The sequence below is a fragment of the Bombus pascuorum genome, chromosome 4 (assembly GCF_905332965.1).
Source record: "Bombus pascuorum chromosome 4, iyBomPasc1.1, whole genome shotgun sequence".
Lineage (NCBI taxonomy): Eukaryota > Metazoa > Arthropoda > Insecta > Hymenoptera > Apidae > Bombus > Bombus pascuorum.
The window spans coordinates 17,090,698-17,108,126 of NC_083491.1; the positions used below are offsets into that span (position 1 = coordinate 17,090,698).

Here is a 17,429-nt window from a genome sequence, read left to right on the forward strand (position 1 = left end):
GAAAAAGCACGTCAGTCGTATGCATTGCAACGACACCGACACAGTCGTCTGAGTCGATCGTTTGAACGAAACACCGTCGGAAATCGAACGGAACGGAACGAAATTTTGCACGACGATTATGTTTTAGTTCTTCGATATCGATGTTAAATAGACGACAAGCGAGGAAATTGAGGAGCAGATCTGCAAACTGATCGACGCAAAACGCTTTGTGTGTAAGCTTTTGTCATATTGTGATTTGTAAATGTGGTACTTGAACAGTAGTGGGAAAGAAAAGGAAAAGAAGAGAGAAAATAAAGTTGATTCCGCTTGATATATTTATCCAATGTTCCCAGAGGAATTGTAATGTTAATCCTCTCATGTTTTTCATATTTATCGCTTGGTCCCCTTATCCATTGACCGTGATTGTTTTCCCATTGAACAAACGATTATTCGGCTACTCTTAGATTTTCGTTAGACGATCGTCGACGGTGCAAAGGCGGTAGAACCTGTCAGTGTCGAACGCTGTCAATGACAAATTGAATATTGTGTTTCAGGTGAACTGGTCCTTTGGGAGGAGTATCAGGTATTCGAGCCTACTACGGTAACCGAAGCGAGCGAGTTACGATCGGAAAGGTGCTCTTACGAGGCTAATTATTTCGGGTCCGATCGCAAGCCTACCCGAATATGCAGGAACAAAAGCACGGATCCCCTCGGAGGCAGATACAAGTGCTCGAAATGTTCTAAATCGTATCGTTGGAAGCATCATTTGGTGGAACACGTAAAGGCGTCCTGCGGCCAGAAAAAGGCCGAGTGTTGTCCTTACTGTAGTTACAGAAGCAATCGAAAATGGAATCTCAAGTCTCACATGAAGAGAATACACGCGGATATATAGATCTTCAATTCGTTCGCGTGGTTCGTGGCTGTTTCACCATCTTTTCCTGTATACAATAAAACTAAGCTTATGGACGTTTTCTTTGTATCGGACCGACTTGAAATCGCAATTTCCAACGTTTGTTTTCATCCTTGTCGTTGTAACAAGCACCTTCGACAAATCGGAATTTTGCAAAAGGTACGTTATAGCCGATCGCGTTTTTCGGTATTGCGTTTTCCACGCGTCTTTCGATCGCTGCCATCGGTACGTTTATCACCGTTTTTCCTTTCTGCGTCTTCTCTTCTCCGATCCCATCGCCAGACGCACGCACATTCCGCTTCAATGGGAATCGAACGGCACGAGGACAAGCCAGATAATTCTCCTTAATCACGGTGGAACGCGCTTTTGCGTTTCTGTTACAACTGCGATTAATTCGTGTTACAGGACGAGGCTATTACAATGACAGAGGGACAAGATCTTTCGGAGGAAGATACACGAAATGCAAGTTCGAACTCGAACGAATCAGATCAGCTGTAGAAGCAGTGGCCAGTGGGTTATCTTTCAGGAAGGCAGCTAACATGTACTGCATTTCCAAGTCTGTTCTTCATCGTTACAGTAAATTGGGAATTCCAGTTTTAATGCAAAAATACACGCGAAACGATTCAAAATCCTGGAATTACCATACACCTTGCAGCGACTAAGTTTTTCACGACTCATTCTCTCATTGATTTCCTATATATACATACATATATATATATATATATATATAAATTTATTTATTTGTACAAAAATATTAATAACAATGACAACACAACACTAATATAACAGATACAATATGAAAAATATGTCTAATAGCAATTAGTAACGTAATAAAGTATGACTGATTTATCACGTATCGATCATGTACTTGTAATTGACCTGCGTTGTAACTGTGGTAACTGAAAGTTAACCGCGTGGGTAATATCCGATCGGTTTACGAAGGAATCGAGTCGTGGAACGCCAGAAGAAGAGAAACAGGAGAGAAAAAAAGAGTTGGACCCAGTTACCATAGAAGTAACGTGATCGTATTGTTTCTTTTTAGGGAACGACTTGACAAAAAAGACTGCATGAGACCCTGCCTCATAGTTCCTCGCGGTACTTTAACCCGCCGTGCCTCTGCCAACGAATTCTCGAAAGCCAGTGTATAGTTTTTCGAGCAAAACGATCAAAGAGGCGCGTGGCTCAAAATAGTCGTAGCTATTTTGCGCTACGTATTTTCCCGGATGAATTCTCGAACAACGATCGAAATCGCTCGCTCGCGAAATCTATGGATACGAGCTTCGCTACTTGCAACGAAGCTCGGCTACGACACGAATGGCACGGCTGCCGTATGAATATCGCGAAAGTGTCATCCTCACGAACGAATTCCTCGGTATTTTCGTCGACCGTTTCTAATATCCGTCTCTTCTGTCTTTCGAATTTTTCAGACTCGCGTTGCGTGGGCTACCTGAACTGCCAGAAAGTCACCTATCCGTGCAAGAACTGTGGCAAGGTATACAATTACTACTCCAGCCTGGCGAGGCATTTGAAGCACGAATGTGGCGTGGAACCCAAGTTCCACTGTCCCCTCTGTCCTTACAGAACGAAGCACAAGTCCAGCCTGAACACCCACTTGAACGGCAGGCATATGAAACTTTTGAGCGAATTCTACGCGATGCCGAATGGGAATAAGCTGTCATCCTCCATGGACGCTGGAAACTAATCTACTTCGTCAACGACTATTTTGCTTTCTACTCGAAACACGTCGGTCCACATCTCTTCAAGACTACATCGATGACGGTCGATCTCTTTTCGGTCTGCGTGATAGTCCCCTTTCCCCTCAAAACTCGTGTCTTTTAATTTCGTTGGTGAAGTGCAGTGATTAGACAGAGAACGAGTTTTGCGTTAATTACCGGGCGATGTGTAACGAGGATCGAAAAACCTCGCGCGACCTTAAACGCGATTAGCGGCGAAACTTTCTTACTTTTCATAGTAGCTCTATTTTCGCGATATTTCATACCGTGTAACGGTATGCGCACTGCTACGTATTTACAGTGTGTCGCTACTCCTAAGAATTTGTTCGTCGAGCGATTATGAGAAAGAAGAAAAGACGGTCGATCGAGTAGATCTCGTGCTCTTTGTGCGACCATTTCTACGATGTACAGACAAATTCGTGCATCGGTGTAACGCGACGGAGGACGCAATTTGGTAAAATGTACCTTTGAAACGCTACGGTTTATTCGCAACTTGCGTTTGTGGATTTTGTGCAAACCGCGAAGAAAGTTGACCGAGACGTTGATCGCCACGCGCAGTGTAAAAATCTATATTGATTTCTAAATGAAATTAGAGAAGGATCAAGTAGGTTAACGGGCGGTAGTAAATTTTCTGTTGAGAAACGAACGATCGCTTACGTTCAATTCATTTACGCTTACTATACATATACGCGATCGACAATAAACGAACGAAATAAAGAAAATTCCACCGTTGTTATAGCTATGTACATTGCGTTCACGTTCTTTGAAAGTTCATCAACCCAATTAGACTGGAAGTAGATATCGATTGTACTACTTACGCGCTCTACGTGCATACATAAGTATTTCTTACCAATAAAAGAGAAAACTTTGAAATTCGGGTATTTCTTCGAAATTTCTTATTTTTCACCATAGTCGATGTTCATCGTTAAAACAGGATGTTCCTTTCTTCGGTAAGGTGACGACGTTTCGTTCTTCCCGTTCTCATCGATCGACATACTCTCGAGTCTGAATCGAAGGCATCTTTCCATTGAAATTTCCATCGAATTAACGGAATCGAAATCGAATCGTACGAAATTCCGGCACGAGCTAACTCGGCTTAACAGATACCAAGTTTCTCTTGGCGAATCTTTGAATTCGTTTTCCTTCTGCCCTCTCTTTTCTTCCTTTTTACCTTTGCCAAATTTCTCAGCTCTTTTTTCCCCCCTTTTCTCTTCCTCTTTCGCCCGTTTGCCTCGTATCTCGGTTACCCAATGCACGCACGATCCTCCTTTAATCTGACGATCGACGATTCCAGAGTGCAGTTTCGACCGTGCGAGAGGTTTCGTGTCGCGGAAAGGCGAGCGAAACGAAAAGCGACGGCGAATCGGACGAGAAACCGTCAGGTTTAAAGATCCTCGAGACGTCGCTTCATGACCGAGCGTGGAAACTTGTGAAAATCAGAAGATACAAATGCCTATACCGACAACGTCGCAGCAAGTATAGGAGCAGTATATCGAAGCATGTGATGCGTATTCGTCCGAGTCTCCTCTACTCGTGATCGAACGATGCGATGGTCGCGTTAGAAAAGACTTAGAAAAGTGTAACCCATACAAATACAAATATCAAGTTTACCGTACAAATATCGGCTCCGACAATAGCGATCGTTGTATCATTCACCGTCACGGTCGTAGGTGAAATGTAATTTGAATTTTTTCGAAAATATACTTCGCCTGACATACTTAATCTGATGGCTATTCGCAGTTGTTATGGATCGATTCGGGGATGCATCGTCGGAACGTTGCTCGATGCTCGCCGCTCGACACTCGAAAAATTGACTTCGAGGCTGTCGACGTGGCAGCACGTTCTCGTTCTTTTCTTTTCCTTTTTCTTTCTTTCTTTTTTTTTTTTTTTTTTTTTTGTCAAGGATCTGCGATCCAAAACTACGACGATTTGCCCAATCGTGTTCGATAGCATCTGCATGTAACGAAAACGTATCCCGTTTTGTCTTACATTTCGGACAAATTACAACGTTTAATTCTTTTCCCTAGCCCCTAGTCTCCTTTTCGTTTTGCTCGTAAGTACGGCTAGTGCGTACGCTTAGAGGCATATGTTACGTACGTACGTCATACTCACGTTGATCGATGAAAGGACGTTCGTTTCCTTCGCGCAAATAATCCGTTCAACGACGATCGAAGGAACGACGGTCGCGATCTGTAACTTGGAATTTTAACCGAATGATTTCTTCCTGGTTGCAGATTATGCGAAAATGAGGTTCTACGTGAGTCGATTGCCCAAGGATCGAAGGAGGTCGCGCGGACAAGGGCGATTCGCTTGCGACAATTGCGATCGCCGTTATCACCAAATGAAGAACCTGCGAAGACACGTGATAAACGAATGCGGTAAACAACCAATGCATCAATGCACCTTCTGTCCCTATCGAGCTACCTACAGGTCGTATCTACAGGTGCACATGATGAAGCACGCCAGGTCTGGGTTTACGCCGCGAACAGCGAATATTAGGCAGCAGAGAAATCCTTGAACAACAACTAGCATCGATCTCGCGATTACTCGTCGATCGATCAAACGTACGAATCGAACGTCGCGTAAACAGCGCTGGATGTGATAATTTCGTTAGAAATGAAAAAGCTAACGTATCTGTTCTCTTTCATATACACGCAGACACACGTGACAAGCAGTCACGCACGCACACAAATACAAACATATATGTGTATAATTCATTCGATAATGTTCGAAAGCGATCGGTCCCTTCTCGATTCGTATGCTTCTCGATGTTGAGCGTGAATTAATAAAACGAGATAGAAAGAGGAAAAAATAAATAAACGGAGAACGAGGAACAAATGACGAGGATACGAATTTTCACGCTATCGAACGTTGCAAGGTTTTCCGTTTAGCTGGACCAGCTTTGCGCGACTTTCGTCAACGACCGTCGAGAGAAAAAGTGACACGAATAAAATAAAAATCTGTCACGTTCTATACCAAAACGATTGTTGTCTGTGTTTGGTGCGTTAATCATCCCCTCCGAGAGACGTTATCTCCTATTCATGTTTCCTGTTTTCTTGTTTGTCGGATCGTTCGAGCAACAAGTCGTTTCAGATTGTCCGACGACTTAAGTTGGCCAACTGTTTCGCTCGGGAACCATCGATTTCGACTAATCGATGAAATTTCGTGTCTGTTTCAGTGGAGTCCCAGTATCCTGCGATTTCGGTATTCAAGCATACCTGTGCCACCTGCGGAAAAACGTACAAGCATAAGCATCATCTGAAGAGGCACCACGATTTCGAATGCGGCATCGATCCAAAGTTCAAATGCGCTTTCTGCCCGCATAGAACGCGATACAAGGATAGCCTGATGAAGCACATACTGGCCAGACATCAGCATTTTCTCGATCAGAATCCTCGCTATAGATTGCAACAAGTGGACGCCCTTGCCGATGTCGAGGGTAACATGCACATTCAGGGAACCATGTTCGCCTCCTATCACGAGTTTTCACAAAATTTATAAGATCATTTGTGTAGCGCGAGGCTAAATTTTCCTTCGCGTTCAAACCTTTTTTAAATACGTGTGAAATTTATCGTTTATTTACATCATTGTAGACACTTCATTGCACGACATCCTGTAAATAAAGATCCTCTGTATTTTACATTTGCAGCAGTTTCTATCTTTTGAACGGAGCGACATATACTGCGACATATACTACGAAATTGTATTTGCCGATCTGACATCTCAGATTTCGATAACGATAAAACGTGTGCGGATCAACGATCGCACGCCGTTCTCCGCTTATGAGTATCGACGAGAATGCTAAAATTCTTTTATTTCGTTTGTTCGTTTCCAGGCACACAGAAATACAGCTCCTCCAATTGGACGGTACTGGCGTTGCCGACATTGACACCGGTTAATGCCGCCCTGTACAACAGGCACTTGCGGTCCATGACATTTAAGAGCGATCAAGACAAGATACGCCCGTATGGCCCGAGGAAATACCTATGCATCGATTGCAATCGAAAGTTTGCGTTTATAGCCTCGTTGAAACGTCACAGAAGCTTTGAATGTAACAAACGAACGACAATGGGCGAAAAGAACGTTAGGGAGAGATTGCTCGAACAGGAGAGAAGAAGGAAGAAAAAGCACACTTGCCCCGACTGTAATCGTAGCTACAAGTTGTTCACGTCGCTCTGGAGGCATCAAAACTACGAGTGCGGTGTCGAACCCAAATTTACTTGTCTCATTTGCAAGAATAGATTTTCTCAAAAGGCCAATCTCGAACGACACGTTAGAACAAAGCATTAAACGTCGTCGGCGAACCTCGATTTCTTTCCTTTCGCCGATAGATGAACGCTCGTACCAAAAATTGTAATTTTCAAATAGGTGATCAGGTATCAAAGAAATATAGCGAGAATCCATCAGCTTTCTTATTTAACATTAAAATTACAAATTCAAATTCGCGGTATGAAAAACGTAGTAATTGCGATTAAATTCCGCAAGTTCACCTGCGTCGTTAAATCGCCTGTTTTCCGATTAGAACCTGTATAAATAAAATGTACTAGAAGCATAACACGATTCTCTCACGAGAACCGATGTTGATTAAACCGTAGCTTCGTTAGAAGGTGTGCAACGCGTCCAAAGATGAAGTGTAATTATACGAATGGAATAAACGTGTATGCTTTCTGAGTCGATGCGATCCCCTACATTCAACGGAAACCAGTATCTTTTTATTAATGTTTATCGAACCGCTGCAGTCCAATCGACCTTTCTCGATCGGTGTACACTGATTTTTCCTTACAATAACACAAGAGCTTTTCTTCGAGGGGAGTTTCTAAATGTGACAGTGAAATCATTCTTCTGTTTTGGTGTCCAATCCACGTAAATCGTGTACTCCACTAAATATCGATTATTTCTCTCTAATAGGATCTCCCGTTTATTTCTAGGATTCAGACGGAGACTCGTGTTCCAGAGTAACGTCACATGTACGAGAACCGTAAACGTGGCAGAGGCGCCTGTCAAGTGTCCACGATGCGGAAGAACGTATAAGATGAAGAGAAATCTAACCACACACATGAAATTCGAATGCGGCGGACAGAGAAACTTCACGTGTCACATTTGTCCGGCGAGGTACACGCAGAATATCGGGCTGCGTCGACACCTTTTGCAAAGACACAATATCTATCTTCCGCCAAAGTTTTCCGTTCCTAAACGAATATTTGCTCAGTGATAGAAATGGAATCGAATGAAACGGACGCATTCTTCGAATAGGCGCGAATCGATGTCGAGTAGTTTATAACTAACGCGATTCTTTGCACCAACAACGTTTATCTTTCGTTTTCAGAGGTTTCAACGAATATTCGCAGAGGGAGGGAGGGGCTATATATACAAAATTATAACGATAAGACGAGGTAAATAACCAAAGACAGTTATAATGTAAGTTCCTTATTATACGAACGATATTAAAATAAAAGTTGCGCACGAGACAGCTTGATTTTCTTTAATCGTCCAAGTGAGAGAGCCGTTTCTGGTGAGATCAGCGATCGAGAACAGGAGACTGCTAGCTACTTTGTAGAGAGAGATAGAGAGAGAGCGAACACCTTACGTTGACTGCTTTTTTAAAGTTCAAGGACTTCGAAAGCACCCCGATAGATCCTACTTGACGCTTGCTTTTCATTATTTTACAGAGACGCAAATCACCGCTTGGGGATCCAGAAACGGATGCTTGAGGAACGTGGAAGCGTTCACCTGTCACCAATGCGGCAGGTCGTATCAAATGAGGCACAATCTGGTGAAACATTTGAGATTCGAATGCGGTGGGCAGAAGCATTTTGCCTGTAACCTATGCCCGGCGAGATACACGCAGAACGGAAAGCTAAGACAACATATGCTAAACGCGCACAACATCTTTGTTCCGCCGCGCAAGACGTGGATGAGATCCGCGTACGGTTAAACGCCGTATATTTCCCAACGTCTTCGTTTGTTACCGTTACTTTCACAGTAAGATAACTTTTTGTTACAAGCAACGCGATTCTTGTCAAGAATCTTCGTTCGTGTAACGTTTGTATGATTAAACGGCGAAAGCAGAACAATAAATCGGTTAAACGCAAGCGAACGTTCGCGAGAAGCTTCGTCTTTATCTACCATTGCTTCGTGCACATTCGTCAACGGTATCTATCACTCGTTTACGTGATTCGGCAACCACAGCCACGCCGCATTCTTTCGTTCCGGTTCGAACCAAAATTTGTTCGCGCGATCGAATTCATCGGACTTTGTGGGCCATGTAATAAAGTTCGAGCGTTTTCATAAAATTTCGAACGTTTTCTTTTTTTCAGGTCTCCGCAATTAGGTCATTGTCACTGACACTTCATCGATTAGAAGATATTGCTTGCTGATCATCAATGAAGAACGCAGACCTTCGTTTCACTTCCGGAAGAAGAACTACTTTCGCGCTCTCCTAACGTTTTCAGTGGCTCTCTCCATGTAGAATTAAATAAACGATTATCCACCAGTCGTGTTCGTTTGGTCGTTGATTCATTTGACACGCAGCAAAAGTGAAAACCGTAATCGTTTGAACTTAAACACACGCGCGTTTCAATTAAAAAACCGTTTTACAATAACTGTTTCCCGGTATCTGTGTAGTTCACATTTCACGGACACAACCCACCAACGAAAATTAATGCCAGTTTCACGATACAGATTTCTCTTGGTCTTCGAAGAAGTGATGCAAACGATCGAATCGCGGTCGGGAAACTTTTTCCTCCCCCTTTCTCTTCGTTTGTCTATCTTTTAACAGAGACTGGCAATTAATTTGGACGTTTCGTTGTAGTAATCGACGAACAAATGCTCCGCTTCTATCGATGGCTGGGAATTCACTCCAAGACGGAGCACTCGTGACACGTTTACTGGTCGATTAGAAACTTCCATCCATGTCAGAAAATCGATAGCTTCTCGATATACCAATTGTCCAGCTGCTCGCCTGTTCGATGAAACTTTCTGACAGTAGTATTTTTCTTTGCATTTGACAGATTTCGTGAGGTCTCCGTTCATCTGTCAGCAATGCGGTCGAGCATACACGATGCTGTGCAACTTGAGGAGGCACATGAAATGGGAATGCGGAGGAAAACGGCAGTTTACCTGTTACTACTGCAGCTACAGTTTCACTCAGAAGACGAGCCTGCAACGACACGTGATCGCGATTCATAAGATCGACGCTGCCAAGGAGACGAAACCTAAAAAATACATTATTCAAACCGTCGAACAGAGCACGTCGAAATTCAGTCGCTAAATTCTACTTGTACGTTATCATACAGTTCACTTTCAATGTCGCGAACCGCTAAGTATTCGCGACGCAACAATCTGTACATGCTATAATACTAAAGATTCATTGTTTTCTGTTGTAGAGCAGCTACAACGTCCGATTCTAGTTTTAAATGGCAATCAATCTTACAATTTACGAGAGTGCCGTTCAGATCACTTAGAAAATTCTCATCTCTCCCTTTCCATAACAACAATCCCGTGTATCCACAAGATCCACCTCCATTCGAATCTTTCGGAACGTAGGTTGCTCCTTGCGTTTGCCTTTGTCCACGTTTCAACTCAATTCGTCAGTTTCCTTTTATATACTTTTGCCATAACTGCTAGAATTTTTTCGTGGCAACGGCATCAACGAGCAGGGAGTGAAAAAGATTGTTCTTGGGAGGATCGATGGATCGACTGATCGATGAATCGATTCTCCCAAGTCAGCAATGAAACTCTGGTCCCCATTGGTGCGTTGATTGTTCCGAAATCTCTCTTTCGCGATTAACACAACTTTGTTCTTTATGTTCCTCTAGGTCTTGCGAAGCTAACCCATCCGTCGATTGTTCACGTTCAAGCATTCGGTTTCAATCAATCGGACGGAAGAAGAGAGAGAGAGAGAGAGAGAGAGAGAGAGAGAGAAAGAAAGAGTGAGAGAATGAGCGATTGAGCGAGTGAATTTGTTCGTCGATAGCAAAGTCGACCTGCATTTGGAAGAAACCTCGACCCCTCACCAAAGAAACCGTATTCACATCAAGAAGATCGCATTATCGTGAATCTGGCTCAACGGTCGAAGATTGACTCAAAGACCGACCCGGTGACGTTGCATCATCGAAGAGACAACCATGACAAGTGATCACCAACCTGCATCCTCGAATTCGAAGATATTGCGCTAAGGATTATCGAAATACGCGTAAACGGCTGCAAATTGCACCGTGTTTGATGGTTCGAATCTCTTAATAGATTTGGGCTGAACGCATTTAATGTAGTCAGTGTTGTTTGTTTTTAATGGTATATTATCAAAGTCCGTTTTAACTTATCTCCTAGAACGTCGATAATAGTTTGATGTGACATCAAGTGTCTAACAGAGATAATAAATATAATAATACAATTTTCCAACAATTTTCAAGTATTTTACCGTAACCGAGATCGCTCGTTTCCCACACGAAGATTGGACGTGTAAACCACACGTACACGCACACGATAATTTAAAAAGAAAAAGTTCCCGTTTGCAAATTTAGCGTTCGCCTTATAAGTTTGTAGAATACCCACAAGTTTATATTCTCCGATAATTTGTTTTCTTTATGTAACACGGAAGAAATTGAAATCGATCACAATATGTTCTTGCTCGTCCTAATTGATGCCGACGCCTATCGAGGATATTCGTCCTGCGTCTCATTTCTATGTACAAGTATGTATACAATAATTATTACCGATCAATCTCGTCTTGAAGATCTTTAATTAACCGTTCGATCGTTACCGTTTCTCACCGTTGTTTGAAATGTACGTGCGAAAAGAATAAGCAAAATCGTTACTGGTCTCTTCTTTGTCTCTTCTTCCCTTCTCGTAGTTGCAGTGAAAGTGGGAATGAGAGCGCGAGTGAAAGCAAGAGCGAGGGTGAAAATGAGAATAAGAAAGTCAAGGAAGAAACGCCATTCCCTAATTAATTTTCTTTTATTTTCCATAACACCTTTCATATCTGTAATTTTTGTATTCGGGACACGTATCTCTCTAATCGCGAAGAATGCTTAAACTTGTTTTCTTTCGGTAGATTATTCTCTCACTGTCGACTACTCTTCGGTTCGATAAACTTTCTTCTCTCCTTCAAATTTTCACGTTTCCTCTCGCCTTAACGTGTGAAATTTATTTGTTTTTTTTTTGTCAGAAGTACTGGGTGACGAAATGTACCTAAAGTGTCCGGCGCCGGTCAATGTCCACAACGATGCCGATCCATTAAGCCTGAATTCGAAGGATATCTACGAGGAGATTGGATACCGGGCTTCTCAACATTGGGTGCCAGAAACGGACAAACCTTACATATGCACAAACTGCGGCAAAGGATACACTCACATATTCACCCTTAATCGTCATCGTAGGACAGTTTGCGGTAAAAGAAGGAATAACGGGGGCAAATGGAAGTGTACGCGTTGCAAAAGATCCTACGCTACCAAAGGAAATCTCGATCGTCACATCCAATACGCGTGCGGTGTCAAAAGGAAATTTTGCTGTTTCGTTTGCCACAGTATGTTCACTCAACGTTGCAGTCTGATCAGACATTTAAAAACCTTCCACGACAGTAACAACGATGATTAAGTTCCCTAAGAGTATCCGACCAATGAACATGTGCCGTGTGGGAGCAAAAAAAAGTCCGAAGATTCGGAAGTATGAAGACGTCCGTTTCAGAAACAAGCATTACATTATTTACGTTTAGGAATATCAAATAGTCAGTAGATCATCGTTTTTCTGACGGAATATTTTGCCAACTGATTTTTTCAGACTGATGTTCGGGTTCCTGAATGTGATATTTTCACGTCAAGGTAACCCTAAGAAATCGCCTAAGAAAACATAAAACGTTTCTATCGAAAAAAAACTTTTCTTTTCTTTTTTTATCTTTTTTTCTTTTTTTTCTTTTTTCTTTTTTTTTCTTTTTTTTTCTTTTTTTTTTTTTTTTTTTTTCTTTTTTTTTTTTTTGTTAGAGAAAAATGTTCTCTAAGAACTCGCTGGTTTTCAAGACCGCTTACGAATTACGATTTTTCATTGTGTTGCGTAATGTAGTCTATAGAGTAGAATTTAAGTGAAAACAACATGTAGTCATTGCTGTTATTTCAGTATTTGAAATTGTTCTGTGCACGTACATAAAACAAAGAGAGGAACTCAAAAAATCTTCGTAGAAACTGTTCAACACGTCGCATGTCCGTTGTTTATGAATATAAGTATCTGTCCACGGCTTAAGTAGTATATATCATTTTGATAAACTATCAGCTATTAAAAAAAGAAATATATATACATGTGTAATATATATATTAGACGCAAAAAAAAAAAGTCTTTCTAAAGGTTTGATATAATAAGCATGATATCATCACGATGTTCGCGATGGTTATGTACCCTTTCTTTGACAAATGTTTTATAGTTAGATCAATGATGTATTAGGGTACAAAAAAGTGATACGCTTCGCTGTAAGTTGGAAATGTTTTACGGGTACGAAAGCACAACTTGACACGAACATGATGTCTTCTCGTCGTTGATTTTTTTATAGTTATCAGTGTGTCATATGTAACCTCGTTCAAAAGATTATGGTTCATTATACGTACTTTGGTTCGTCAAGTGATACGCAGACGAATATTGTGTATTTTTCTAAAATGTAATTTTGGAATAGATACACTTTGATGGTGTTGAATTATTTTATTCTTTTTTAAAATGATTAATATTTTTATTATTATTATTATTATTATTACCATTATTATCACTATTACTCCTCCTACTATTGGCATAATTACTGCTACTGGTACTATTACTACAAATATTGCTTACAATACGATTATTATTATTATTATTATATTGTCATATTATTATGTTAATATTAAATTTTTAAGACTGTGCTTCGAAAAAAAGTTAGGGTATATATTCGAAATATATACTGAGAGAGTTTTATAAACGATATATAGTTGTAAAGTATAGTAAACGGGAAGTGGCGGTTTATACCAGGTTGTATCGTAATCGTCAAATTGTGTTAAATCAAAAAAATCTAAAAATTGTTTATTATTTCCATTAACTCGTGTTTGGTAATGATTGGACTGTGAGAATTGTTTGTCTTACGTTTGCTATTATTTTCCTCAGTAATGACGTTAAAAACGATTACAGTAAATGGTAAAACGTTCATGTATCCAAAGTGATGTATCCAATGAGGTCCAAGTCTGCATCGACTTTTGCTTTATCTCGACACCATGATTTCAACAAACACGATCCGAAAAAGAAAAATTTGCTGTTGTATAAGGCGTTGCATGAGAATAATAAATATACACGGTTTACATATCTCGTATGACGCTTTCCTTTCATACTGGCGCATCAAAGTGTAACGCTCCTTTACGTGGAATTCGGAACACCTGCTTCTAAACGTCTTTTCCTGTCATGGGGCAGTACAAAGAAAGGGAAAAGGAAGGAAATAAGAAAGGAACTATGTGAAATCATTGCCGGGTACTTTTTCATTCGCGTCTTTCTTCATTCTACTTATTTATAATATACAGTTTGAAAATTCGCATCTGTGTCGTCCCTGACATCGAAAGATGTCGATGTCGCATAGCTTCTGACGATCCTCGTTTTCTTTTTCTTTTCCTTTCTTTCTTTTCAAGCGAAAAGTCACTTCACTGATGCAACTTTCCGATGCTGTTTCAGCCAAAGGTCCGTTTTTTTGCGATCAGCTGCCACTCGATATTTGGAAGCGTTGCAAGGACGAACTTCTCTGTTTGAAGTGTGCAAAGAAGTACAGCGACTGGAGGAGTTTGCGGAAACATATGAATTTTTTCTGCCAAATGGAACCACTTTATCCTTGCCCTTATTGCACGCACAGAGCTAGAATACCCACCCTACTCAAGTACCATGTGCTGCGCGAACACACAGCTTCCGCGTCAATGCAGGAGATCTATTAGCGTTTCACGATGTCCATGTTACATTTTGTTATGAATTCGAGATCGGTGTGTATCTCCTTTGTGAAAGAAAATTCAAGTGATGTGATTTGAAATAGAACGAATTTTATGAATAAATTGTTATTGTTGTTGTTGTTGACGCTGTCATGATCTGTAATAAACGTATCGTTTATGAACATTTTCATACTTTCACGTAATGGTTAGTACGGACTCGTAAACCGTATCTCGATGTTCTCCCTTAGCGAATGCGATTAGCTATCGTCGCGTTTCACTGGTAGTCGGCGTCCACCGTTCGCCATCCATCTACTTTTCTCTGCGACTCGGTAAATTTGAAATCGGCGAGACGCCGTGCATAGATCGAAGCTTACGTGATCATATCGCATTTTTTTTCAGACGGGCGCGCTCTCATTTCGAAGCGTTGCAACCGCTTCGATGTTGATTGGATTTGATGAGAAAACGAAGAAGGGGCATCATTTCTAACCCGAACGCTTTTGGTTTTTAGGGGGTGGCTTGTCGGGCCAACAGTTGGACGACTCGCTGACGCCGGACCAGTCCGGCAAACCTGTCTTTGTCTGTCCGAAATGCGGCAAAGGTTACACCTGGAAGGCAAGCCTTCAGCGTCACTTGAGCACTGGTTGCGGATTACCACCGATGTTCTGCTGCAAATTGTGCGACTACAGAACCAGCAGGAAGGACATACTCTTCAGGCACATGAGACACGTGCATTCGCGACTTCCAGCTTAGCCTAATTTTACCTTTGTTCGTCGTCTTTTCCGTCGCTTCTCCGACCGATCGCGCGCTTCCAGAAGAATTACGAAGGATCTTCTTTTCGCCAAGGCGGACGTTGAGAATTGAGAAACGTCCGAATTCAAACGACCGTAAGATCATTGAGGTGGAATGACTGCATCAACAATGGTACATCGATACGAAACTCTTTCCTTTTCACTCTTCTCTTTCAAGTATTTAACAAGTATATTATTTTTCAATTATTTAATAAACATGCGCACGTCGAACGATTCTAGATTTTAACGTGTTTCTCTCTGTAAGCTTCGCTGCAAGTATCGTTGCAAGATTAAACGAACGTTACAGCGGTCCGCAATCTTCTTCTCTTTCATAACGTTAGTGCACGTATGCTGAATTCTGGTTGTTCCTTGGCTCGTTAAGCGTAAGCTTTACATCACGAGCAGGAATTACGGTGTACGACACTTCGTTGAGAGTTTGAGAGGCGATCGAAGGATGCTCGTGGAGCGTTTTATTCGTTGAACGAGATTTCGATGCGGCGTCGTACGAGTTCGCTCGTTCCGAAGAGAACAACGACGTCGTCGAGGCATATTCGCGAACTCTGCTTCATCCATGTTCTTTTGCTTTGTTTCAGGCGTTTGGAACGTACAAGGTTACGTGACTAACTATGGCCCCGTCGATGGTCTCCAACTTCCTCCGGATTTCGATAAGTTTAAGATTTCCGCTGCGACACAGTCCCTGTTGAACAGTCACAAGAGGCACATGTGCGGTTTCTGCAAGAAGGTCTTTCCCTTGAAGAACTTGTTGAGGAGGCACGTGCAATTTGGCTGCAAGATGAATCCCAGAAATTCACAATTCGCTTGTTCCTTCTGCCCGTACAAGAGCACATATAAGGCGAACATGGAAAGACACGTGCGAAATGTTCACGATACCGGCGTGTTAAAGTTTCGTTGCGATCTATGCAACTTTCGTAGCAATTATTCGTTCTGCGTGAGAAGGCATATGAAGACTTTCCATCGTACGAGTGACTCGAACGAACCGAAGCAATAGTCGTAGACCGTTCGTGGTTACTTGTTTATTTTTTTCCATCGTGGAATTCGAAAGGCCTATCAAAGTCGATTTACCAATCATAGACTATGTCGTAGCACGAAAGAAAATAAAATTTCCGACGGTTACGTGATTCGTACTCAAGATGTGCTTTGCATGTACATCGTCGTGTCGGTGACTATACACGTATCGTAATATTATACATAAGCAAAAATATTTGTAACATAACGAAAATCAGTATAATCTCACACTCTCATATATTACAGAGAGTTTCGGAGAGATTCACAAAGTTTCACAGAATTGTAGATAGTTTTAGAGAGTTTTAGAGTGATTTTGTAAGGAATCAGTATTACGCCCGAAGCAAATCATGATCATTGTTTGATTTCTTCGTTTATAGAGATCGGCGACTATGCTGTCGCGATCGTTGTCGTGTCGATGAAGAGCGAATAATATTATAAGTGCGCATTATTAATCAACGTGTGCCGTTAAACCTTCGTCTTTTGCTTTACAGTTTCCGTTCGTGTTCGCTAAAGTATTTGTTCTTCGAGAAGAAGAATTCGAGTTAAACGCGATCGACAAAATTCTCGCAAGAATTGGTTTTTATCAACATTATAAGTATTATGACATCGTTTATCGAAATAAGTAACAAATGTTCTTTGTCAACTCGTCCGTGAACACAATAAATGATTCTATAGGTTTCACCAGCGTACCATAAACATGGTCGTCCCCCTGAACGTATCAGTGTTTGCTGAAAAGCAATTACGTATGTGTATGTACGTATGTACATCGATCGCAACAATGTTTGTTTTGTTCCTCGCGTTTCCTTTAATGGTGAGCTGAAAAATGTGCGATGGAATTCAAGTATATGGCGAAGGTTATTTTCAGGCTTCTTCGTATGGAGTGGAGTCGCGTCAACGTAACAGCGAGAAAGGAAATTTCTCGAATGTCAACGGATGCTTGTTATCTGTGTGTTCGATGAAAAATTGTTACCTATCATTTCGCGAGGTTCGTGGTCGATCGATCGCATTAACCAATATCTGCTGTTGTTGTTTCAGCGTTGTTATGGCCTTACAAGACCATCTTTGCGTTCGAGCC

The 17,429-nt window shown here is 41.5% G+C and overlaps 2 protein-coding genes across 6 annotated transcripts in view; both read left to right on the forward strand.

Moving 5' to 3' along the window:
- The window catches only part of LOC132906332 (longitudinals lacking protein-like), an 87,980-nt gene extending 80,689 nt beyond the window's left edge, over positions 1–7,291 (forward strand). For 3 of the 4 annotated variants that reach the window (XM_060958427.1, XM_060958425.1, XM_060958426.1), the window contains exons 7-9: positions 4,857–5,000; positions 5,801–6,061; positions 6,458–7,291. In XM_060958427.1, coding sequence (XP_060814410.1) covers positions 4,857–5,000; positions 5,801–6,061; positions 6,458–6,912 — 860 coding nt within the window. In that variant the 3' untranslated portion in view covers positions 6,913–7,291. The remainder of the gene's footprint in view (positions 1–4,856; positions 5,001–5,800; positions 6,062–6,457) is intronic. The other variant, XM_060958429.1, reaches the window with a different exon arrangement.
- A 2,611-nt stretch (positions 7,292–9,902) lies between these two features.
- LOC132906367 (zinc finger protein 615-like) lies at positions 9,903–16,048 on the forward strand. Of its 2 annotated transcripts, none has more exons than XM_060958501.1 (4): positions 9,903–11,314; positions 11,789–12,010; positions 15,049–15,461; positions 15,922–16,048. In XM_060958501.1, the coding sequence occupies exons 1-3, from the start codon at positions 11,242–11,244 to the stop codon at positions 15,288–15,290; spliced, it is 537 nt and encodes a 178-aa protein (XP_060814484.1). In that variant the 5' UTR covers positions 9,903–11,241; the 3' UTR covers positions 15,291–15,461; positions 15,922–16,048. The 2 variants fall into 2 exon arrangements, with proteins under 2 accessions (XP_060814484.1, XP_060814485.1); XM_060958502.1 differs by having other exon boundaries at positions 11,792–12,010.
- The last annotated feature ends 1,381 nt before the right edge of the window (positions 16,049–17,429 follow it).

Bases quoted from the DNA above. Each gene is read 5' to 3' on its own strand.
- LOC132906367 (XM_060958501.1), top strand. From the start codon at position 11,242: ATGTTCTTGCTCGTCCTAATTGATGCCGACGCCTATCGAGGATATTCG. The intron at 11,315-11,788 runs GTATGTATACAA...TTTTTTTGTCAG, and splicing joins CGTCTCATTTCTATGTACAA to AAGTACTGGGTGACGAAATG. The intron at 12,011-15,048 runs GTAAAAGAAGGA...TTTGGTTTTTAG, and splicing joins TCATCGTAGGACAGTTTGCG to GGGGTGGCTTGTCGGGCCAA.